A 25,090-nucleotide genomic window follows, 5' to 3' on the forward strand; every position below is an offset into this window, starting at 1 on the left:
CCTGGAAAAGTAGTCTTTAAAGAAATTTATTTTCTCTGTACACATTTCTTCAGCTGTTGTGATCGAACATCATTGCATCAGTTCATTATTGATAAACACCTTTTCTTGCTTGGCTAACAAACAAACCACTTTGTTGGTTGTAACCTCATCTTCATCTTTTATTTTGTGAGGAAATTGTACTGTAATGAGATATTTCACTGTAAATTTCCTAATTTGTTCTACTGTTGCTTCCCTGCAAGTTGGGAATATTGCAATGAGTGCTTACTGTTGTAATGTCTATAACATATGCTATGTCTTTAGCATAGCTGTAGTGTCACTGCATCATAAACAAGACTTTACCATATAACTGATAACAAATGATCTCCTCTCCACTATGCCTTAAAATTACAGCATTTAAAATCTACTTTTCTTGTTTTTACATTTTGGTATACATAAAAAAGTTACAGTGTAGCCGTACACATGGTACTCAATGTGATTAAATTATGACTGTGTCATGGTAATTTGTGGTTTGCCAAGCTTCATAGTGGTGAGAACTACATGCACTCTCTGTCACAGCTGTTCAGCTCCGCCATTGTAGTGCAGAAGCAGCCATATATGATACACAGTCAAATGAGTGTGACTGTGTTTCAATAAAACTTTTTTTATGGGACTGGGGTTGTGGCTCAGTGGTAGAGCACATGCCTGGCATGTGTGAGACAATGGGTTTGATTCTCAGTCCCATGTATAAATAAATGAATAAAATAAAGGTCTGTCAACATCTAAAAAATATTTTAAGACAATATTTATGAAGACAGATTTTAATTTTGAGCAGTTTTCATGTATTATGAAATACCATTCTTATTTTCAAATATTTAAAAATGCGAAAACCATTTTTAGTTCATGAGCCACCCATAATAGGTGACAGGCCCCTAGCCATGGGTGCGTAACCTGATTTAAGAAGAAACAGGAAGAACTGGATGTTTTTTGGTTCCCCATCATTCTACCTTATCATTTTTTTGTTTTGTTTTATTTTAAGGAAATATAAGGAGACATTGCACACTTAAATGGTAACTTCTTTGCAAAACTCAAATTAGCTCTTGGCTTTGAGATGAACAATATTTATGTTAAAGTAGACATCACATTTTCCTATTTCTTATTCTTTAATCATTTTAAATTATTTAGCAAAAGTTTTATATAGCACTCAAGAAAATATGTAGAAATTCAATAAAATGTTGGAATATTTAAATTTATAAGGGTATTTTGAATAGGTTCATAAATTATTATGTCATCTTCATCTAGTGACATTTTTGCCATCTAAAAATTTGTGACTGATTTCTAACTGACCTTATGACACTGTGCTTTTTTTTAAAAATTTTTGATAGACCTTTTTATATTTTATTCATTTATTTATATGTGGTGCTGAGACTCAAACCCAGTACCTCACACATGCTAGGCAAGTGCTCTATTACTGAGCCACAAACCAGCCCCAGACACTGTGCTTTTGAGAGAAAATATAATGTAATTCTTGGGTGGGAGGAGGTGAATTTAAAGGTGTCTTCTGTATTCTAAAATGCATCCAATAAAATATTTATCTTGATTATTCTTTTAAACACAAATATTCCATGGGAGAGTAGTAGTTAGTAAGACTGAGTCAAAAATTTCTTTTAATATTTGATAAGGGTAAAGTTAAAATGTCACAGGATAACAAAGGAATATTTAAATTAATTAAAACTATTACAAGGTAACCAATAATAGAGTAAACTTAAATTATTCCTTCTAATTCCTCAAGGTAAACTGACAAAAATATTCATATACCCCTCCTTTTCATATGTGTTACCCTCAAGATTAAAGCTATCACACAGTATACTTCTGTCACTCATATGAGTGCACAAGGTTGATGCAGTACGATCTGTTGTTTGGTGCCTAGGGAAGCAGTTCTTCTCTAAGTAAGAAGAATCAGCTTTGGAACAAGACAGAAGGGGCATTTAATCTTATGCTCCCCAGTTTTCTGGTCTTAAACCAAATCACTTACCTCTCTTAACTGCAGTCTTGTCATTTATAAAATAGGATGTAAAATCTACCTTATGTAGTTTTGCCAAGACTAGGAATATTGTGTGGGAAGTGCCTGACAGTAAGCATTCAGCAAATGGCAGGCAATGTGACTACTTTAGCACTGCTTTTGTCCATTAGCATATGTGGGTTTATATAGCAGTGGGCATCTGTTATAGGTAGCAGTGATAGTCATGGGTCAAGAACTGTACATCAAATGGGTTGTGAAGACTAATTGCTGCATTAAGATTATTAAGGCTATCCTATATTGTTTCTATTTCTTACAACAAGATAGAACAGAAAATATGTTGTTAACCTCATACTTCTATAGCATGGCTACACATTTTAGTATTCATATATGTAAATGGGGCCACTATGACTAATATATAGTTTGCTCTGAAGTTTTAATCATTCTCCAGTTCTGCTGAGAAAAGAGGAACTCCAAATATTTCTTTAAAGCGTAAATAAATAACATGATAGTTGATCAGTAATTGAAAGTTAAACATGTTTAATAATTGGTGTCATGGCTTGAGGTGGGAGTGTCTTTTTCTGTGTTAAAGTCTATACTACTCTTCGTAATTACATTTCCAAATAGAAAAATTTTGTTAGCCCTTTTAAAAATTTTATATTTTATTATTTAGGAACAGAAAATGTTCTGATGACACCTATATATGCATTCCTTTGTTTTCTTTCTTTTTAGTAAAAATTCCTTCAGGATAAAGAAAATCTGTACCAATTTCTTTTTCATTCTGGTTCATGGAATCTGATCAGTTATAGTCTAGGCTGCACATCTGTCAGCCTTGGCTAACTAAAACGAAACCAGAGCATTCTGTGGGAAGGGAGTTTCCCTCTTTGGAAATGCTGTAGCAGGTTTCCAATGATCTTTACCAATGATTTGTTGAATTAAGAGAAGCTCAGGTTTTCTAGATTTTCAGTTGTACCAGATTGTACTAGAAATGTCCTAGATTTTCATGATGCAGTATTTATCACCATTTATTTGTTCTCCTGAGAAAAACATTTTTGAAATATATTTTCTTTGCATTTACAGTGACAAAAAGGATTTAGTGTTTTATTAGTAGTAACATGTATAGTTGCTGCTATTGCACAGGGATGATTTTTAGTTTTTGAGCAGGTATCAAACAAATTTCAAGAAGTTATTATTTTCTTTGCAGAGGTGGTTCAGTGTATAACTTGTATACAGATGAGGATGAAGAAGTTGAGCCTTCTCCTTCTGGGCAACAGATCATTGAAAATTCAATAACTATGAATAAGATGAAGCTGCTGAAGGCTAAGATGGAGAACATGAATCTCAGCAAAAAGGTGAAGCTGTCAGCACTTGGCCAGGCTTTTCTCCCATGCAGGGCTCAGCAATGAGGTCTGTTGGTAATTGTGAACAAAAACTTATAAAATATTATTCATTTCAAGATTCTGGCCTCAGTTGTTTATCAATACATGAAAAGGCCAGTAACACATGGGAAAAGATTATATGACACTTAATATAATTCATGATTTTTAAATTTCATTAGCTCTAGGCCAGGCAAGTGGTACATACCTTTAATCCCAGCTACTCTGGAGGCTGCACAAGTTTGAGGTCATCCTGGGCAATGTAGCAAGACCCTGTCTCAAAATAAAAATTTAAAAAGTGCTGGGGATGTAGCAGAGTGCTTGTATAATTTGTGCAAGGTCCTGCATTCAATATCAGTACAGTACCAAAACAGAACAAAACAAAAATATTCATAGCTCTAGAACTAAGAATAATAAAAGATAGCTTAAACTTAATCTTGCAGTAATTACTTTTTTAAAATGCTGTGTAAATATTTACCTATTATGGATAACATCTACTATTTTAACTTTATGGTAGATTTTATCAGTTTTCCAAAGTGATCCCAAAGTGATTAAACTAATTTATATCTGTCCAGCAGTGAATGAGAGTTTCGATTTTTTTTCGCATTTTTACCAGTGTTTGGAGTGGTTCTCCTGTTTTTATTTTTGCCATTCTGATTGGTATATAGTGATATTACACTGATTTTACTTTGTATTTCTCTGATGATCAGGGGAATTGAGAAGAGCATTTACAAAGAGAAACCATATTGTGTGCCATAAAATAAGTTCCAATAAATTTTAAAACATTCAAATCATACCAAAATAAATGCTCTAATTTATAAAGGAATAAAAATTATAAATCAATAACAAAACAATTTGGGAAATCTTCTGATGTCTGAAAGCAACACATTTCTCAATAACAGGTCAAAGAAGAAATCCAAAGAAAATTTTAAAATATTATACCCTGAATAAAATATTCTGATAAAATGGCAAATTGAATTTCAAAGAATATAAAACAATTCTTGCATTCTTGGAATGAACCACTCTTGGTTGCGGTTTATTCTCTTTTTATGTTGTTTTTATTTCCCTTTTTATGTCTTTAGATTTCATTACTCATGTTTTATTTAGGATTTTTATACTTAGGATTTTTCTTTATGAGAAAAATAAGTCTGTATTTTTCCTTTTCCAACATACAGCAATATTGAAATTAACACCAAGCACTTAAATTTATTAATCACCTAGATTCTTCCATGAACCTTAAATTTTTTTATTCTTAATTTTGATAAATTAAGATAAAATTTACCATCCTAACCATCTTCAAGTATACTCACCATTCAATGTGTTACGTATATTCACATTTTTGTGCAACCAGTCTTCAGAACTTTATCTTGCAAAATTGAAACTCTGTACTCATTAAAAAACAACTCCCTAGCCAGGTGTGGTGGCACACCTGTAGTCCCAGCAACTCAGAAGGCTGAGCCAGAAGGATCGAAAGTTCAAAACCGGTCTCAGCAACTTGGCAAGGCCCTAATCAAGTTAGCAAAACCTTGTCTCAAAATAAAAAAGTAAAAATAAAAAGGGTTGGGGAATGTGGCTCAGGGGTTAAGTGCCCCTGGGTTCAATTCTCAGTTCCAAAATAAAAATCCAAATCTCTTAGTACTCATCTTCCCCAACCTCTGACAACTATCATTCCATTTTCTGTATCTAGGAATTTGATTCTTCATATAAGTAAAATCATGCAGCGTTTGTCTTTCTGTGACTAGCTTATTTCATTTAGTATAATGTCCTTAGGTTCATTCATGTCATAGTATGTCAGAATTTCCTTCCTTTTAAAGGTTGAATAATATTCATTGTATGTTTAGCATTTCATTTATTCATTTATCCATCAGTGGTCACTTGGGTTGCTTCTACATTTTAACCACAGGGAATAAAAGTGCTATGAACATGGAAGTACAATATTATCTCTTTGAAAACTTGCTTTCACTTCTTTTGGTTATATACCAGAATTAAAATTGTTGGGTAACATACTAATTCTATTTTTTTTTTTTTGTGGTGCTGGGGATTGAACCCAGGACCTTGTGCATGTGAGGCAAGCACTCTACCAACTGAGCTATATCCCCAGCCCCAAAATTCTATTTTTAATTAAAAAAAAAAAAAACTTCTCTACAGTGTCCATACTGTTACTTTTAGGGTGGATTTTTCTATTTATGTTTAAATTTTTTTTAACTTTTGGAATTTTGGTAGGGTTTACATTAAATCTGTAGACTTCTTTGGGTAGTGTTGGTCTCCCCCCACCTCATGGTTTACTTAGAAGTAGGCTCTAGTTTGCAAACAAGTTGCAATTTTGTGTACCTTTTTAGTAGTGATTCATAGCTTAATTTACCAGAAAACATACTCAAAGGTTTTTATTCCTTTGAAAGTAGTTGAGGTTTGTGAATACAAGTATATTAGAAGTTCTACTTTTACCCTTGGAAAAACTGTATATTCTGATATTGTATAAAATGTCTATCAGTTAGATCAGGTTTGTTAATTGTGTTGTTCAGATCTTGTTTCTGTATTCTTTCTGGTTTGTCTTTTTTGAGGTGGGGTTGTTTTTTCTATCAATCATTGAGAGAGTTAGGTTAAACTCTTCCTTTGTAGTTGTGGATTTATTTTTCCTTTTAGTTCTTTATTTTTGCATTTTATATTTTGAAGTTCTGTCATTGGATCTAGTTTAGATTTTGGATTGTGATATCTTTCTTGAGGTTGAACATCTTTATTATTATAAAATGTTTTTCCTTACCTTAAGTAACACTCTTAAAATATCTAACTTTGGCTAAACTAGTTTTGTGTTGTTGTTTTTGCAGGGGATGTATGGTATCCTTTCCATTCTATTATTTTCAATCTCTGTTATAATTTAAACAGCACATGGTTTGGCTCATTTTTTAAAAATCTAAACTGACAAGCTTAGTCACTTATTTGATTTACATTTAATGTAATTACTGATGTATTCAGATTTTTCATCTATTTGTTATCTGTTTTACTATCCATTTTGTTTTATTTTCTCTCCCTTTCCTCTTTTTAAAAAAATTTTTTTTAGTTATAGATGAACACAATACCTGTATTTACTTATTTATTTATTTTTATGTGGTGTTGAGGATTGAACCCACTGCCTCACAGGTGTTGGGCAAGTGCTCTACACTGAGGTACAACCTCAGGCCCCTCCCCTCCTTTTTAATATTATTTTATTTAATTCTCATCTCCATACTTTTTGTAATACATTCTTAGACTGGTTTATTTAAGTGGTTAACTTAGTACATACTGTGCTTCCTTGATTTATGCAGTCTAGTAAAAATGATTCCTGCTACTTTCTTGTTAATTCCCAAATCTTAGAACACCAACTTCATTATACCTCCAACTACTTTTGTGTCATTGTTGCCAAGAATTTAAGTGTCTACATGTATTTTGAACCCCCCTCAATTTATATGTTTGTTTGTTTATTTATTTTTCACAGTGCTGAGTATTGAACCCAGGGCCCTCACGCATACCAGGGAAATACTCTATCACTGAACCACATCTTCAGCCCCATCAAATTGTTTTATATTGCCAATATTCAGTTATTTATAATTTCCTATACATTCACCATTTCTTTTATTTATTCTTTTAGTTTTATATCACAGCAGAATTCATTTTAATATGATTATATAAGCATGGAATATATCTTATTGTAGTTAAGAGTTCCATTCTTATGGATGGATATGGTGGTGGGATTCACTGTGTTGTTTGCCTTTTCTCTCTCTTTTTTTTTTTTTCTGGTACCAGGCATTGAACCCAGGGTGTTTTATCACTCAGCTACATCCCAGCCCTTTTCATTTTTTATTTTGAGACATGGTCTCACTAAGTTTCTAAGGCTGATTTTGAACTTGGGATCCTCCTGCCTCAAACTCCTGAGTCCCTGGGATTACAGGCATGTGCCACCTCTCCCAGCTCATATTCACCTTTTCTATTGCTGCTCGTTCTTTCCTGTAGTTATTTCTTTCAATGGTTATTTTACCTCTGTCTGAATTCTTTCTTTCTTTTTTTTTTTTTTAAGGTTTCTGGCAGTGAATTCTCTCAGCATTTATTTATTTATTTATTTGATTTTGAAAAATGTTCAGTTCCTCAGAAATAAGACTAGTACAATGAACATCAGTATACACTTCACCAGGGGCTGGAGATGTGACTCAGTGTTAGAACATCTGCCTAGCAGGTGCAAGGCCCTGGGTTCCATCCATAGCACTGCAAACACACAGACACACATATATATACTTTACCTAGATTCACTAATTAAAGCTTTATCACATTTGCTTTTTCTCCCTAATTTTCCTCCTGATTCATTTGGGAATTAGTTGTAGACATTATGACACTTCATAACATGTATCATTTACCATGTATCTCCTAAGAGTAATGGCCTTCTTCTCCTTCCATACAATTAACATGCTCATAAAATTTGTCATTGATACACATTATGTCATCTGTATTCATATTTCCCAGATCTCAATAATATGCTTGATAGCATTTTGGTTTGTTTTCAATCGAGATTCAATCAAGAATCAGATAGCCAGGCACTCTGGCACACATCTGTAGTTCCAGCTACTAGGGAGGCTAAGGAAGGTGGATTGCTTGAGTCTAGGAGTTCAAGGCTAGTCTGAGTAACATAGCAAGACTGTATCTAAAAAAAAAAAAAAAAATGAAATCTGCATTGCATTTTAGATGTAATGTTTGCTTAGACTCCTTTTATAAACAATTATTTCTTTAACCTTATTTGGACATTCATGTCAGATTTTTTTATTGTTTGTTCTTTTTAGTTATACATGCAGCAGAATGCATTTGGGTTCATTGTACACAAATGAAGTACAGTTTTTCATATCTCTAATTGTACACGATGTAGAGTCACATCATTCATGAATTCCTACATGTACACAGGGTAATGATGTTTGTCTCATTCTGACATATTTCCTTCCTCCACCCCCACCCCTCCCCTTATTTCCCTCTACACAATCCAACATTCCTCCATTCTTCCCTTACTCCCCACCATTATGTATCAGCATCCACTTATCAGAGAAAACAGTTGGTCTTTGGTTTTTTGGGATTGGCTTATTTCACTTAGCATGATATTCTCCAACTCCATCATTTACCTGCAAATGCCATAATTTTATTCTTCTTTATGGCTGAGTAATATTCCATTGTGTATATATACCTTAGTTTCTTTATTTATTCATCTCTTGAAGGGCATCTAGGTTGGTTCCACAATCTAGCTACTGTGAATTGAGCTGCTGTAAACACTGATGTGGTTGCAGCACTGAAGTATGCTGATTTTAAGCCTTTTGGGTATAAACCGAGGAGTGGGATTGTGCTGGGTCAAATGGTCCATTCCAAGTTTTCTGAGGAACCTCCGTACTGTTTTTCAAAGTGGTTGCACCAATCTACAGTTCCACCAACAATGTATAAGTGTATCTTTTCCCCCTCATCCTCACCCACACTTATTATTGCTTGTATTTTTGATAATTGCCATTCTGATGTCAGATATTTTTGAAGAGTATAGGCCCATTGTTTTGTAGACTATTCCTCAATGTGGATTTGTCTGACAGTTTCATCATGCAGGTAAACATTTTTGGCAGGAAATATTACAAAGGTGATATATTCTTCTCTGTTAACACATTAGTGGGAACATAATGTCAATTGTAGTATTTTAATTACTTTTAAGTGTATAAGTTTTGTTAGTATATAACTTTCGTCAGTCCAAAAATAATTTAATGAATTTCTAGTTTTATTTCATGGAAATCAGACAATGCTGTTTACATTTCTACTTAATAGTAGTTTTTATTCATTGAGATCCAATATCATTTTTTCATATACATTCCATATGTATTTCAAAAGGTGTTTTCTAACTTTCGTGTAAAAGTTTGATAGATATCTATGAAATCAACTTTAATGATAGGTTGTTTAGATCTTCTGTTTTTTTTTAATTTGTCCACTTGATATTTTGCAGTAAGAACCATGATGCTCGAAAGTCTATTATTAGAAGCTTTTGTATAGAGAAATAAATTTATTATTTCATCTCCCATAGCTTTTGCCTTAAGGAGGTAGATTCTGTGTGACTTGGTCAATAAATACTAATAACATATTTTCATTGTGCTGCTAACTCTAAAAGGCTATAAAATACTTTATGTCATATTTTTAGCAACTTTACCCTTAACTTTCCTTGCCTGGTATCAGGACCATACATCATCTGATATATCTTTTGACCCCTACTTATTAATTGACCATCAGTGTACTTAAGTGATGGTGAACTTCTTTTTTCTCCCATTTAAAAATTTGCATTATTTATCCCCACTGATATTTTAGTTTTAATGACATATATACCATACATACTATTAATCTTTTTCACTAAAGTTTCTCCATACTTTTTGGTTAGTAAATTCTTCAGAAAAGGCTTATAAGAACATAAATTACTGAGTTTTTGCATGTTCAAAACTTTTTATTTACTCTTAACACTTAAATGGCAGTTCAACTGAATATAAAATGTGGTTTAATTTCCCTGGAGTTTAAAAAATGTTGCTCTATTATTGTCTTACTTTTATATTACCATTGAGAAATCCAACTGACAATCCCACTTTTTTTCTCTGTAAATGACTTACTTAGGATAGGTCTTAGAATTTGCTGTTCTGGGTCAATTTTCACAGTACACTTGAGTCTTTTTTGATGTAAAGATTCAAGTCTTATTTCAGGATGATTTCTTATAATCTATGTATTCGTTTTTTAATGTTTCAATTATTTCTGTTCTTGGGACTTCCTTTATATACTTATTGGAATGTCTTTGAATCAACTACTTTTTCTCATATTTTAAATTATTTATTTTAATTTTCTTTCCTGTTTTCATATCTTTCCGTAGTATTCTTTATTCTATTGTCCATTGTGTCTTTAGTTTTGGGATTTATTGTTTGGTATGACTTTTTTCCCCCATAGTACTAAGGATGAACCTTCCAGCTCTTTTATTTTTTATTTTGATACAGAGTCTCCCTGAATTGCCAAGGCTGGTCTTAAACTTGTAAACCTTCTACTTAGCCTCCCCAGTAAAATGGGATTATAAGTGTGTGCCACTTGATATAACTTTTTAAAAAATACATGCAAATATAAACTTAAAGATATCTAATTCAATTGTAGTGTTGTGATGCAATTTCACAATTTCACTTCATTGTGTTGAGGGAGAATTTTAAGTAGCTGAAATGTTCCAGTTTTCATTGTTTTCTGTTTATTTTTGTAATTTTGTATGGATTTGGTCTGCCTTTTTTTCAGATTTTTCTTGTAATTTTATTTACTTGGGTACATATTAATAGTTAATATACAAAAGTGAGAATTTTGTACAGAGAAATAAATTTACTATTTCAGTAGCACCCTCTTGATAATACAGCAAAATGCAAGGTTTTTGCTTTTCTTTCTTTCTTTCTCTTTTTAATGGGATTGAGTTCAACCCCAGAGACACTCCATCCTGAGCTACATCCCTAGTTCTTCTTCAGTTTTTCAAATTTTGAGACAGGGTCTCACTAAGATGCTGAGGCTGTCCTCTAACTTGTGATCCTCCTACCTCAGCCTCCTGAGTTGCTGAGATTACAGGTGTGCGCCACCACACCTGTACAGTTTTATTATTTTTGTTTTAATCAATGGCACTCTTTCATTGGAGGGAAGATTTAGTGTTTCCTGATTTTTTTTTTTTTTTGGTATGGGGGATTGAACTCAGGGGCACTTTACCACTGAGCCACATCCCCATCCCTATTTTATATTTTATTTAGAGACAGGGTCTTGCTGAGTTGCTTAGCACCTCACCATTGCTGAGGCTAGCTTTGAATTTGCAGTCCTCCTGTCTCAGTCTCCCGAGCTGCTGGGATTACAGGTGTGCACCACCACGCCTGGCTGTTTTCTGATTTTTATAATTCACTTTTTTATGTTTTTATTAGTGTATTATAGTTATACATGACTATGGGGTACATTGTAACATATTCATACATGCATATAACATGATTTGGTCCAATTCATTACCCAGTATTTTCTTTTTCTGTCCCTCCTCCCTCCCCCAATTCACTTCCTCTTCCAGTTTCCCTTGTATTTATTTAGTTTTAAAAATTTGGTGCATTATAATTTGTGGTTTACTTTCATTTCTCTAGGATCTTTGCTTTCTCTTCTTGCTTTCCTCTTTACCTTTACTCTTCTTTTTAAACTTAAATGACTTCACTTATTTTTTTTTTAGTTGTAGGTGGACACAATATCTTTATATTTATGTGGTGCTGAGGATTGAATCCAATGCCTCGCACGTTAGGCAAGTGTGCTACCACAGAACCACAATCCCAACCCCTTTACCTTTACTCTTGTCCTTCTGATTTACTCTTCTTTCTTCCTTCTTCCCATGAATAGTACTGTCTCCTTGGATACTAAATGATTTCAAGTTGCTTCCTTTTGATTTCCTTGGAGCCTATGCTAATCAACTTTTTGTCTCTGTGACCAAAATACTTGATAAGAACAACTTAGAGGGCTGGAGTTGTGGCTCAGTGAAAGAGTGCTTGCCTGGCATGTTTGAGTCCCTGGGTTCGACTCAGCACCACATATAAATAAATAAATAAAAAAAGATTAATTGATAACTAAAATATTTTTTAAAAAAGACAACTTGGAGGAGGAAAAGTTTAATTTAGACTTACAGTTTCAGAGTTTTAGTGCATGATTGAGCCCACTCCATCACTATGGACCCATAGTGAGGCAGAGAATAATGACAGAAGGGCATGGTGCAGGAAAATTCCTGGCTACAGGGAAGTGTAGAGGGTGTGGGGAAGGGTTCAGGGACAGATGCGGGCTAAGACCACACCCCCAGTGACATAATTCCTCCAGCCACACTCCACTTGGCTACAGTTACCACCCAGTAGCTCATGCATATTATTAATCCTTCAAATGGATTAATCCACTGATGAGGGTACAGCTCTCATAATCTATTAATTTCACCTGTAAACATTCCTGCGTTGCCCAGCATGTGAGATTTTTAGGGACGTGGAAGATACAAAGCGTAACATAGCTCATGTTTGAAATCCCAGATCTTAGAACTGTTTTCATAACAAGTATATTTTCCTTTTTGTGGGTTCATTTTTTGAAGCTACACTTTCTTGCCTCTCACCACTGGTGCATAGGCTTTGCAGATGAGTCTTTTAGATTTGTGTATTTTTCTATTTACTGCTAGTTTGAACTTCATATTAAATGTTTCCCTGTGATGAAGGTGTGGGTTATGAGTGATTTTATTTGATTATATTATTCGTCTCTTTGGTTTTGGCTTTTTTGTTTGTTTGTTTTGCTTTATTTTGTTTTAGAGAATGTATGAAGATACTCAGATTTAGGCATCTGCCATTAACCTCTACTGCTTAGAAGTCATAACCTTCATTTAAAAAAATTATTTATGTATTTATTTGTTTTTCTGGTAGTTGGGATTGAACCCATAGGTGGTCTTCCACTGAGCTACATCCTCATCACTTTATTTTTTATTTTGAGACAGAGTCTTGCTAAGTTACTGAGGCTGGCCTCTAACTTGTGATCCTCCTGCTTCAGCCTTCCAAGTTGCTGGGAGTAGAGGCAAGCGCCACTGTGTCCAGCTCATAACCTTCACTTTTAAAGAATATTTTTGGTGGATGTAGAGTTGCATACTGGCCAGAGAATGAGTCTAGGATAAAAGCAGCTACCAGAGGCAGCCCTTCTGTGTACAGGAATTATATATTCACTCTTTTCTTATAGCCTAAGAAAGTTGTCAAGGTAAAACCTCATCCACCTATAGCTCCTCGACCTTCTAGCAGTTCCACAGCAGCAGCGCGCCACAGGTTGCTAAGAGTCCTTCCACACATTGGGCAATCTTGTTTATCTTCTCCTGGAAATGACTGTCTACCGGAAACATCCAGGAAGGGAGCTGCAAGTTTGGCAACTCAGCCCCCTGCAGATAGACCCATTTCATCTCTCACTGGTGAAGCACTTAAGGAGGAGAATAACTGGGAAAGTAACACACTCTCTCATTCTAATAGTAGCAACAGACTGCCACCTCAGATGCCCCATATGGAGTTAGAAAATGATGGAGAGCTTGCTGGTTCTGTTCTCCATCTTGGATCATCCCTGCCCAGGCGGACAAAACACTTTTCAGGGAACTTGCCCTGTAATAACAAAGATGACACTGTCTTATTTCCAGCTTCAGAAAAGGGTGTACCTGAAGAATCACTTCTACCTAAAGTGGGACCGTTTGCCTCGTTTTCAGAAGGAAATGCTGTTGAACAGAACAGTGGCTTAGAAGGCATTCAGAAGGCGAATACAGAGTTCCTACTCACTAACGATGACAAAGGGTCCAGAGCCACAGAGCAGCATATGAAGCATGTTGCACGAGTGTTGAGTGGTGAGACAGTAGACACTACAGTTCTTAACCACCGGGAGTTAAGTCCTCACAAGAATGGACTCTTGTCACCACTTCGCTGTTCTGCGCCAACACCACTGCGTAATTCTCTCGTGAAACCACAGAGACAGACCAAATGTTTGGAGTCAGAGAACCTCCCTTCTGCTTCACAAAACACACTCAGGTCATTGGATGTTAGAACCATAGCTGATTCTTCTTTCTCTAGGACTACTCGCTTTCGTGGTATTAAAGTTGATTCATCTGGGAAAAGATCTGATATTATTTCCAAAGTCGAGGCTCGGGACATCACAGAAATAGCCAACAAGGCTTCCAAAGAGCCCGTTGGTTGTATAAATAATGTCGGTTTTTTTGCTTCACTGGCGCAGAGCGCAAGCAAAGACAGTTTACAGAGCACACGTGGGGCAGGCAGGCTCCGGCCCTCTGGAATTGGTCTGTCTACAAACCTTCAGCATTTTCAGGAAGAAAGCCTTAGGAAAAGTTCTCCTCAGTCAGAATCTACAGATTTTTTTCTAGTAAGTGTATTCATTTCAACATGTTCCACTAGTTATCCTTGTAGTTATTCAGCATATTTAAAGTTTGATCATTGTTTACAGAAATGAGGGACTGATTGGACCTTTTTCATAAGTTTCTCTGAAACTGTTTACTCAGTTTGTAGAATATCTTTTAAAAATTTTTTAAAAATATTTTTATGATAGAATTTCAAATAATGTTAGTCCCAATTGAGAAGTGTGATTTGAAAATAAGTTCATGTAAACAGTTCATCATATATTGCTAAATGCTAAATGTTTTTTTTAATTTTATTTTTTTGTTTAATTTTATTTTTTTATTTGCTAAATGTTTTTACTAATGTTTTTCTCAAAGTTGGAACTCTTATCTGAACCATCAACTCTCTTTCAAAGATAATAATAAGCATCATATTACTAAAAGTGACAAGCAGTTTTCAAGTTATTTGTTAATTAAACAAAATAGATTAAATAATTTTAAATGGAAGCCCAAATAGCATCTTAGTAATAAAATGCAAGTATTTCATGTTTGGTGATCTTTTCTATTCTCCATTGACTCACCTCTGTAGGTGTTTTGTGTTTTAATTGTAGTCTGCCCGTGGTATTGGAATGAATGGAAATAATGCAACAGCAGGGAAAAGAGTAGGTAAGCTACAGATCATTTTGAAAATAATATAAGGCTAATAATCACATTACTCTGTATAGTGTTGAATTTTCAAAGAGAAATGGGAAGAACATTTTCTATGGTATGTACAGAGTAAATTCTTTCCCTAAACTTTTTTCCAGTTCAGAAATTCAGTATGTGAACTGACCATATTGAAGAATAAAACAAAAATTGAAATTGACATCCTTTGTCTGGGAAAAGGTATGGTCTATGTGAAAAGACAAGATTATTAAAGAATTAACATGTAGTTCCCATCCCCTAGTGACTGGCCACTCTTGAGTCCTGATGGACTGCTGAATGGGTTTTGAGGAGTTACCCTAGAAAGATGTTTTTAACATCATGCTTCAGTACCAAGGGTAAGAATCTCTTTTTGATGGACTGATAATTATTTCTGGATAAAAGAAAGGAGTAGGTGGGCTCAGTGACACACACCTGTAATGCCAGTGACTTGGGAGGCTAAGGCAGGAGGATCATAAGTTTGAGGCTAGCCTTAGCAACTTAGTGAGACACTATCTGAAAATAAAAAAATTTTTTTAAGAAAGGACTTGGGATGTAGCTTAGTATTGAAGTGCTCCTGGGTTCAATTCCCAGTATCAGAAAAGAAAAAATATTAAAAAAGAAAGGAGCAATTTTTAGGACAGGCCCTGTCTAAGACATAGTAGCAGGAATGACTATAACATTAGTATTTCCTCCTACCAATGGTAGCACCTTAAAGATGCACTGTCAGTCAGTATTTTCAAGGATAAGAGAAGCTATTTCTATCTTCTTTTGTTTTAGTACCCAGACCAGAGATGGGAAACTCATTACCCAAGATGTACTTCCTTTGTACTTTATATATTATTGTTACCATGTGAGTTTTATATTTTTAAAGAGATACTTAGGATTTGTTTTCCATTTCTATGCAAGGCATAATATTATGAAGTCTTAATATATCTACTTACTTTTTCAATTTTTTGTGTGGTAAATATACACAAATTTTACTTTTTAAATAATTTTTAAGTATCCAGTTCCATTGTATTAAATATATTCCCATTGTTGGGCAACTGTCACCACCATCTGCCTCCAGAACTCTTTTCATCCTGCAAAACTGAAACTTTGTATAGGCACAATATAGGAAAACCCATATCAAAAGAACAAAACAAAAACAAAAACAGAAAAAGAACCACCAGCTCCTTATTTTCTCCCTCTCTGCAGCCCTCAGCAACCATCACTCTATTTCCTATCTGGATTGTTTTTTTGACTACTCTTAAGTACCATCTAAGTGGATATAGTATTTGTCTTTTTGTGACTTGCTTATTTCACTTACCATAAAGTCTTCAAGGTTTGTCTATGTTGTAGCATGGTCAACATTTTCTTCCTTTATAAGGCTGATATTCCATTGTTTGTATATAGTACATTTTGCTTATCCATTCATCTGTCAGTAATACACCTATGCTGATTCCACATTTTATCTACAGTGAGTAAAATAGTACTGTGAACATGATTGTAACAAATAATTCCTTGAGACACTACTTTAAATTCTTTGGGATATATATCAGAAGTGAAACTGTTGGATCATATGGCACTTTATTTTTTTCTTTTTTTGTACTGGGGATTGAACCCAGGGCATTATACCACTGAGCTACATCCTTAGCCCTTTGTATTTTTTGAGACAGGACCTTGCTAAGTTGCTGAGGGTAGCCTTGAACTTGGAATCTTCCTGTCTCAATTTCTTGAGTCACTGGAATTACAGGCATATATGCCACCACTCCTGGTTTATTTTTAATTTTTTGAGGAACCACCATATTGTTTTCCCACTAACAGAGCACAGAATTCCAGTTCTCTACATCCTTGTTTGTACTTGTTTTCTGTTTTCGTTTTTTCAAACAGCCATCTAATGGGTATAAGGTGATATGTTATGTGGTATGGTTTTGCATTTCCTTTTTTTTATTTTTAAATTTTTAAATTTTGAGACAGAGTATCACTGAGTTGGTTAGGGCCTTGCTAAGTTGCTGAGACTGGTCTTGATTTGTGATCCTTCTGCATTGACCTCCCAAATTGCTGGGATTGTAGATGTATGCCAAGACACCCAGCTTGATTTATACTTCTGTAATGATTAGCGATATCATCACTTCCCTAATTAGTGATGTTGATTGCCTAGTTGACTAAGTTTCAGGTGTTTCTTGGCCGTTTGTATATCTTTAGAGAAATATCTATTTCTGTCCTTTATTCAGTTTTGAATCAGGTTGGTTGTTTTTTGTGTTGTGGATTTTTAGAGTCATTTATATATTCTAGAAATTAAGCCTTTATCATGAAATTACTTGTAAAGTTTTCTCCATTCTGGCCTTTTTTTTTTTTTTTTTTCTCTTCTGGCACTGGGGATTGAACCCAGGGGCATTTTACCCACTAAGTTTCATTACCAGCTCTTTTATTTTTATTTTGAGAGAGTCTTGCCAAGTTGCTTAAGGATTCACTAAGTTTCTGAGGCTGATCTTGAACTAGGCAACCCTCTTGCTTGAGCCTCCTAAATTGCTGGGATTATAGGTGTACACTATTATGCCTAAACTTTTTTGTGGTAGGGAGGATACTGTGGATTGAATTCAGGGGCACACGACCCCTGAGCCACATTCCCATCCCTATTTTGTATTTTATTTAAAGACAGGGTCTCACTGAGTTGCTTAGTGCCTTGACCTTGCTGAGGCTGGCTTTGAATTTGCCATCCTCCTGCCTCAGCCTCCCAAGCCACTGGCGTTTACAGGCATGCTCCACTGAGCCCAGCGCCATGCCTAAACTTTTTACTCTTTTAAATGTATCTTTCGATGCATAAGTTTTTAATTTTCATGAAATTTAATTTGTCTATCTTCTCCATTGTTATCTGTGTCTTTGATGTCATATCCAAGAAATCCAATATCATGAAACTTTTCTCATGTTATTTCTTCTAGATGTTTTATAGTTATAGGCCAAACATTTAGATCTTTGCTCCATTTGGAGTTAATTTTTGAATATGATATTAGATGAGGGCCCAACTTTATTATGTTACAATTTAGGCATCCAGTTTTCCCAGGACCTTTTATTGAAAAGACAATTCTTCCCTCAGTAAAGGTTGCATCCTTGTTGAAAGTTATTTGACCACATATGAGGGTTTATTTCTTGGATCTTTATTCTGTTCCATTGGTCTGTGTAATTTATGCCATTGCCACACTGTTTTGATTACTGTAATATATACACTTTAATGTTACGGGTTTTCCTTGACATACTGTGCTGCCCTAATTCACAATAAGTCTCTTAGTAATTTGCATTTCTCTCATTTACTCCATCAGCCTTAATGTAGGTTTCAGTGCTTCCTTCACTTCTTTTCTTGCAGCTCTTCTAAAACTGCTAATCCTGAGGTCACCAAAGATCTTCATAATTTCAAATTCAGTGGATGCATCTGTAGACTTACCTGACTTGGTTTATGTATTTGAAATATTTTTTTTTCTTTTTTTTCTTTTGCGGTGCTGGGATTGAACCCAGGGCCTTATGCATGCTAAGCACATGCTTTACCACTAAACTACATTTCCCCAGCCCTCTTTTTTTCTTTTTAATTCTTGGATGCTAGGTTATTATAGATTTTTATTTTGAGCTATTATTTTTGCCTTTTTAAAAATTAATTTTTGGCAGTGCTTGGGATGAAAGCCACACATGCTGGGCAAGTGCTCTGCCACTGAGCCTTCATCTTTTTTTAACCTAAGTTTTCTTCTATACATCAACATTGTTTTATGGAATTTTTCTTAATTCACGTATGCATGTAATACACATTTGAGAGAAAGCTTCAGAGAATAGTTGATAATTAATTATGTCTTATAGGATAAATAGAATTTTAATAGGTTGACAAATGATGTAGAGCATTTTAGAAGAAGAAACTGGATGTGAATGGATCTGGTACATCATTCCGAGTTGGTATGACACGGTTAGTAATAGGAAATGACTCTGGAAATTAGAAACCTTATCATATTGGACATGTAAGGCCTTGGATGCCAGTCAAAGGAATATTAGGCTGGCATATATTAGCAATGGTTCCTAGCATGGAGTAGATGACCAATAAATAGTAGTCTTTGAACGTGTAGAAGGATATGTGGAAACAGTTCTCATAGGAGATGGCAGCAGTTATGTTTTTATTCCACCTAACTTCTGTCATTAATATTAATGACAGAATGTGCATATTATCTCTGCACATTCACAATAGTTCTTGAATAAAAAAATTGGAAAATATTGAGTTAAAGATCTCCTACAGAAAGAAAAATGAAAATGTGACTGCACTGAACTAATTTATCATCAACAGTTTTCTTCAACCCACCATTGTTTTAGAAAGAATGTTCTAAGTCTGAGCTTCAAAGACAGTCGAAAATAGATGTACTTCTGTTAGGTATCTTGTAATAGATGCCTTCCCCGTGGGTCCTGTGCAAGCGCTTATTTATTTATTTATTTATTTAGGTGCTGAGAATTGAATCCACCTAAGTAGTAATTGTATCATTCTGATTTTCCTAGAAGAGACTAAGTTTTGGTATAAGCTTTACTTAATTAACTCACTAAGTTCCTCCATTGGTCTTCTTGTGAATGCTAAGAACACCCTCTTACCACGGAGATGTACCCCAATCCTCCTTTTTATTTATATTTTTAAGAGGTAGAAAGTACCCATCACCTTTGTGAAGTGTTCCTGGTAATTCTAAGTGTACTGAGAAAGAAATTTCTTATTGATTTAGGAGCCATTCAGCTAGTTGTTTCAAATTTTATTTCCAGTTTTGTGCAAGAACTGGGAACATATTTTATAGACTGGTAGTAAAGCAGACTCGATTTTGCTGGGCTTATATATTGAGCCACCCAAACTGGATTGTGGCAAAAGACATAGCATCAATTACTTGTAAATCCTAATTTTTAATCCTTAAAGGGTTTTCATAGTCTTTCAGCTGCCTAATAAATATTAAGCTAAGGTCTCCCAGACTTTTTCATAGTAGAGACTAGATGCCGGTACACTGACACTGTACCATTTTTCTTTTATTTTTTAATTTTTTTTTTTTTAGTTGTCTGTGGACACAACTAAACCTTTGCTTTATTTTTATGTGGAGCTGGGGATCGAACCCAGTACCTCACACATGGTAGGCAAGCGCTCTACCACTGAGCTACAACCCCAGCCAGTTTTCTTTTCATTCCTTTACTTGTTCTTATTATTTTTCTTAGCCTTTGACAAGTGCCATCAAGTGTTTGTTTGTACTTATTCCATTATTTTAACAAGGATGGACAGTAACTTTGAGTCTATCTGCTGGGATTTGTTGGCATTTTGGTCAGTTCTAAAGACATTTAAGTTAGTAATCAAATTAATTATTTCATTTACATAAGATATGCCGCCATCATCATCATCATCATCACCATCATTTAGTACTAGAATTGAACCCAGTGTGCTCTACCACTGAACTACATCCCCAGCCCTTTTCATTTTTTTTTTCTTGAGACAGAGTCTCATTAAGTTGCCAAGACTGGCCTCCAACTTGGGATCCTCCTCCTTCAACCTCCTGAATCACTGCAATTGCAGGCGACCACACCTGGAGAGATATGCTCTTATTTTAAGAAGAAAAAGAAAAAGAAATCAAGTTACAATAGTATTGAATTTAGTAATTTTTTTTTGTGCTAGGATCTTGAGCATGGTAGGCAAATGCTCTACTACTGAGATAAATCCCCAGCTCCTAATAAATATTTTTTTGAAAGCTGTACTTTTTTTGGAAAGCAATACTGTGAAATCAAGCTGCGTACTGTTTTAGTCACCATTTATAGTATGATATTTATATTATTATAACATTTCATTTTTTTCAGAGTGCTTTTTACTTATGTGAACTGATTTTGACTTTAAAGCACTTAGTAAACTAGGGAGAAAAATATATGTTCTTTTAACTTTAAAATGGTTAAATTGAAGTTTTGAAAGAATTAATGAGTTGCTCATAGTTGAGAAATTTGCTTTCTGTGATAGCCTATGACTAAAAGATCAACTCCATGATCCTCTGGTGCTCCTTGATGTTGGCAGGATGACTGTTTTGTAATGACATTGTTCTCAGGGGGCTCATCAAGGACAACTTTGAAGCATTTTTCTTGATCCCTTTAATGTTTGGTATACTATATGCAAGCTGATTATCCTTAGATATAATCAGAAAAGTGTTGGTGTATACAAGAAGTCTTAAAAAATATTAGTCCTAGTATCAATAGAAACCTATCACATCTTTAAAAAAAATTTGAGAAAACTACTCCTGCAACTTCATTTATAGATTCTGTCAATAATTTTCAATATAAAAATAATATAGAACTAGTGGCTGGGAGTATAGCTTACTTGGTAAAGTGCTTGCCTTGTATGCACAAGGCCCTGGGTTCTAACTGCCAGCACCACCAAAAAAAAAAAAAAAAATAGTATAGAGTTGGGTGTGGTGGCACATGCCTGTAATTCTAGCTACCTAAGATCCTGAGGCAGGAAGATCTCAAGTTTGAGGCCAACCTGGCCCTTTGGTAAGACCCTGTCTCAGAAATTTTTTTGAAAGGACCATGGGTAGAACTCAGTGGTAGAGCCCCCCTGGGTTCAATCCCCATTATGGCAAAAAAGAAAATGGTACAAATTAAATTCTTATATCATAGATGTTTACCATTACAGGAATGTGTCTTGTGTTTTGCTTAGAGATATTCACATTTAGAATTTAATGCCTGCATTAATCAAGATGTCCTTTCTCTAAACAGGAGAATGTACCCATCACCTCCCACCTGTGAAAGTCCCTCTTCAAACAAAGAAAAAAACAACAAAGCATTGTTTTCTTTGTGGAAAGAAAACTGGACTGGCTACTAGCTACGAATGCAGGCAGGTTGGCCAGCTGCAGAAGCTGAGATGCTTTCTCTGTGGTGAACCAGTGTGGGGATTATGCAAAATAAAAACATTATTTAAATTGGCTATTCATAACATCAAGCTGATGTTCAAATAGCAACCTCAGTTGATTTCCTAATTGACTGAAGTAGAGAGCAAGTAGATAGTTAATGAATTTCCAAAAGGCAAAAGCGGATCTTTCACTGCCCTTTAAGGTAGATTTAAACCAATGGGACACAGTATACCTTCTTTGTCCTTTGTTAAATACACTTGATTTTTGTTTGACTGTTACCTATAAGAACGCCTTCTTCAAAATTCTATTTTAAATAGAAAAAAAGGACTGAATTTAATTTACTGTGAATTTTAACAATTATATGGTTCACTTATTTCAAAACAGATGACTATTTTTTTTAATAATGTATTTTTTGTTCTCATAATTATGTCTTTCATTAGCATTAATTGATATCCTCCAAGGATGGTATCTGCCCTTAGGGTGAGGCCAGGCATTGAAAATAACTGCTGCTTTTTAGAATGTATCATGTTCAACTGAAAACAGCCTATCTTGTTGCTCAAAGCATTTGTTTTTAATTTTTTGTGGTATTAGGGATTGAACGACCTTGTGCATGGTAGGCAAGTGCTCTAACCACTGAGCTATGTCCCCAGCCCTAGAAACATTTTTTAAAAAATCCTTTTATGGCTTAGTTAACTTTTACACAATTTACTTTTTTCATGAAATGAAATTTCTTAGAAATTCAGAGTTCTTTCTAGGTTACTAAATATAAGAGATACGGTGGACATATTTATCAGCTTTGGAAATTTTACTACTTCAGAAAGGTATATACCCTATTTCATTCCATAATGAATTCTTTAGTATAAACTGCATTCATAGGCAATTAACTTGTTCTTTTGGGAGGGATCTCTGTGCTTATAAGTGGAAGGGAAATGTCAGCACTGAAATTGCTAAGGAGAGATCCAAAGGGCTCCTGTTGGAATACCTGAAGTCAAGTGTCTCTCTCCCAAAGAGATGAACCTTTCATAGAAATGTGACTATTCACATAAACTCTTTTTGTGCTTTAGATGTGGAAACAACTTCTGTGCATCTCATCGCTATGCAGAAACTCACGGCTGCACCTATGATTACAAGAGTGCAGGGAGGAGATACTTGCAGGAGGCAAATCCTGTGGTTAATGCACCAAAACTTCCAAAAATATAACTCTTCCTCTGCACCTTATTGTTCTGCCTGAGGAATCGTATTATATTAACAGAAGAAATACTGTTTAGACTGCATTATTTTTGTTCGACTCCAAAAGATTTGCCAAGTAACAAAAGCATATAATGCATACTGTTGGAGGATGAGAACACTACTGTATTTGACCTCTTTATTTTTTGGTGAATCAAAAGTTTTAAAAGTAGTTTTAAAAACTTTACACCATAATGATTTAGCTTTGTTATTGCATGTCTGTGTTAAGTGTTTTATGTTTGATATTGCAATTTTACTAGACAAGTCTTCAAAAGGTGCACTTTAGGAAGTTAATATTGATTGTATAAACAGGCTTTAATGTTGTACAGAAATGAGTGGTTGTGTAATGACTCTACTCAAATTGACCAAGTTTTTTCTTTTGTTTGTTGGTCAGGTGGGGACTTTTTTTTTAATCCCATGTGTGGAAGTTTATGGGGTTTACTAGCAAGTTCTTATTTATTTCAAACTACTTTTTATATTAAAAAAAAACCTTTGGCTTTCCAGTGTGGTTTTTAACACATATATATTTCTTCCTTATTCACATTGGCATTCAGATATGTATCAATTCCATAAAACACATCATGTTAATCATAGTATATATTCTTAAAGTACTACTTCTTAAATGGTAGTTTTAAAATAGATGTCCCACTTATTGCCATTAAATACAGAACTGTTTCATTTTCCAAAAAATGGGTACATTTAAAACAAAATGTCACAGCTTGGTTATTTTTTATTCATTGAGTACTACTACCAAGAGAAATTCAAATAAACATTCACTTTCACTATGAGTTTGGTTATTTGATTATTTACAACAAATTTTCTTTTATAAATACTTTTTCTTGCCAGGAGCAGTGGCACCTGCCTGTAATTCCAGGGACTTGGGAAGCTGAGGCAGGAAGATTGTAAGTTTGAGGGCCAGCCTGAGAAACTTAGAGAGAACTTGTCTCAAAATAAAATATTTTAGAAAGGACTGGGGGTATAGCTTAGTGGTAAGAGCAACCCTGGGTTCATCCCTGAGTACTGCACAAAACCAAAACAAAACAAAAAGACAGGAACCAGACAGTGATACATGCCTGCAGGCCTAGCTACTAAGGAGATGGGGGCTGGGAGGCTCCTTTGGTTCAGAAATTCAGAACCAACCTGGGAAAAATAGCAAAAACAACAACAAAACAAACAAACAAAAAATCCCAAAAAACAAAACCATAAATAATGAAAGATAGCTATTTATTTTCTTTAATGTTTAATATGGTTCTAAGCTATCAAATAATTAAATTTTGCATCTAGTATTATTTTCCAAACTGTGACCCCTTGTCTACTCCAGAAACATGAGATAACTTTAGGTGTTAACATGAATGAACATTTTTTTTTTGATAGTACCCAAGATGGAACCCAGGAGTGCTCTACCACTGAGCAACATCCCTAACCCTTTATATTTTTAATTTTGAGACACTGTCTTACTAAGTTGCCCAGGCTGGTTTCAAATTTGCAGTCCTCCTGCCTCAGCCTCCCAAGTTGTTGGGATTACAGGTGTGTGCCACCACATCCAGCTGGATGAACATTTTAAAATAGTCTATATATTTTAATGTGTTTCAGAAAAATATAATTGTAAGCAGTTTAAGTTGAAAATCAAGTGAAATACATTGATTTAATTTTTAGTAAGTTGATTGAAAGTTGATAAGCATGAGTACATATAATAAAAATCATAAAACACCTGGATGACTGAAATTTAGGAAACGAAGTTATGGTATTTTAACTTTTCTTTAAAGGTTATGTTAAACTTTTAAAATGATTGATGGAAGTAATATGCACAGTTTTAGAAAAACTATATGAGTAAAAATTATATATGAAAATTTCACTGTAGACCCCAAACTCTTCTAATAATCAGTTTTAGTTTTTTCTGGTAGTTTCCATCATAAGACTGCTAGTGTGTTTTAGACACTATTTTCTTATATTCTGTTATTACTGATGAGTAATTTATCCTTATTGCACATTAAGTCCATGCTTCTCAGTTTTTGTAAATACGTTGGCCTGC

At 34.5% G+C, this 25,090-nt stretch overlaps 1 protein-coding gene across 1 annotated transcript in view; it reads left to right on the plus strand.

Moving 5' to 3' along the window:
* Nucleotides 1-23,818, plus strand: part of Zfand4 (zinc finger AN1-type containing 4) — a 65,470-nt gene extending 41,652 nt beyond the window's left edge. Inside the window, 5 exon segments of the mRNA XM_047554624.1 lie at nt 3,201-3,348; nt 13,138-14,310; nt 14,893-14,947; nt 21,698-21,815; nt 22,896-23,818. Coding sequence (XP_047410580.1) covers nt 3,201-3,348; nt 13,138-14,310; nt 14,893-14,947; nt 21,698-21,815; nt 22,896-23,031 — 1,630 coding nt within the window. The 3' untranslated portion in view covers nt 23,032-23,818.
* The last annotated feature ends 1,272 nt before the right edge of the window (nt 23,819-25,090 follow it).

This window comes from Sciurus carolinensis, chromosome 5 (genome assembly GCF_902686445.1).
Source record: "Sciurus carolinensis chromosome 5, mSciCar1.2, whole genome shotgun sequence".
Classification (NCBI taxonomy): Eukaryota; Metazoa; Chordata; class Mammalia; order Rodentia; family Sciuridae; genus Sciurus; species Sciurus carolinensis.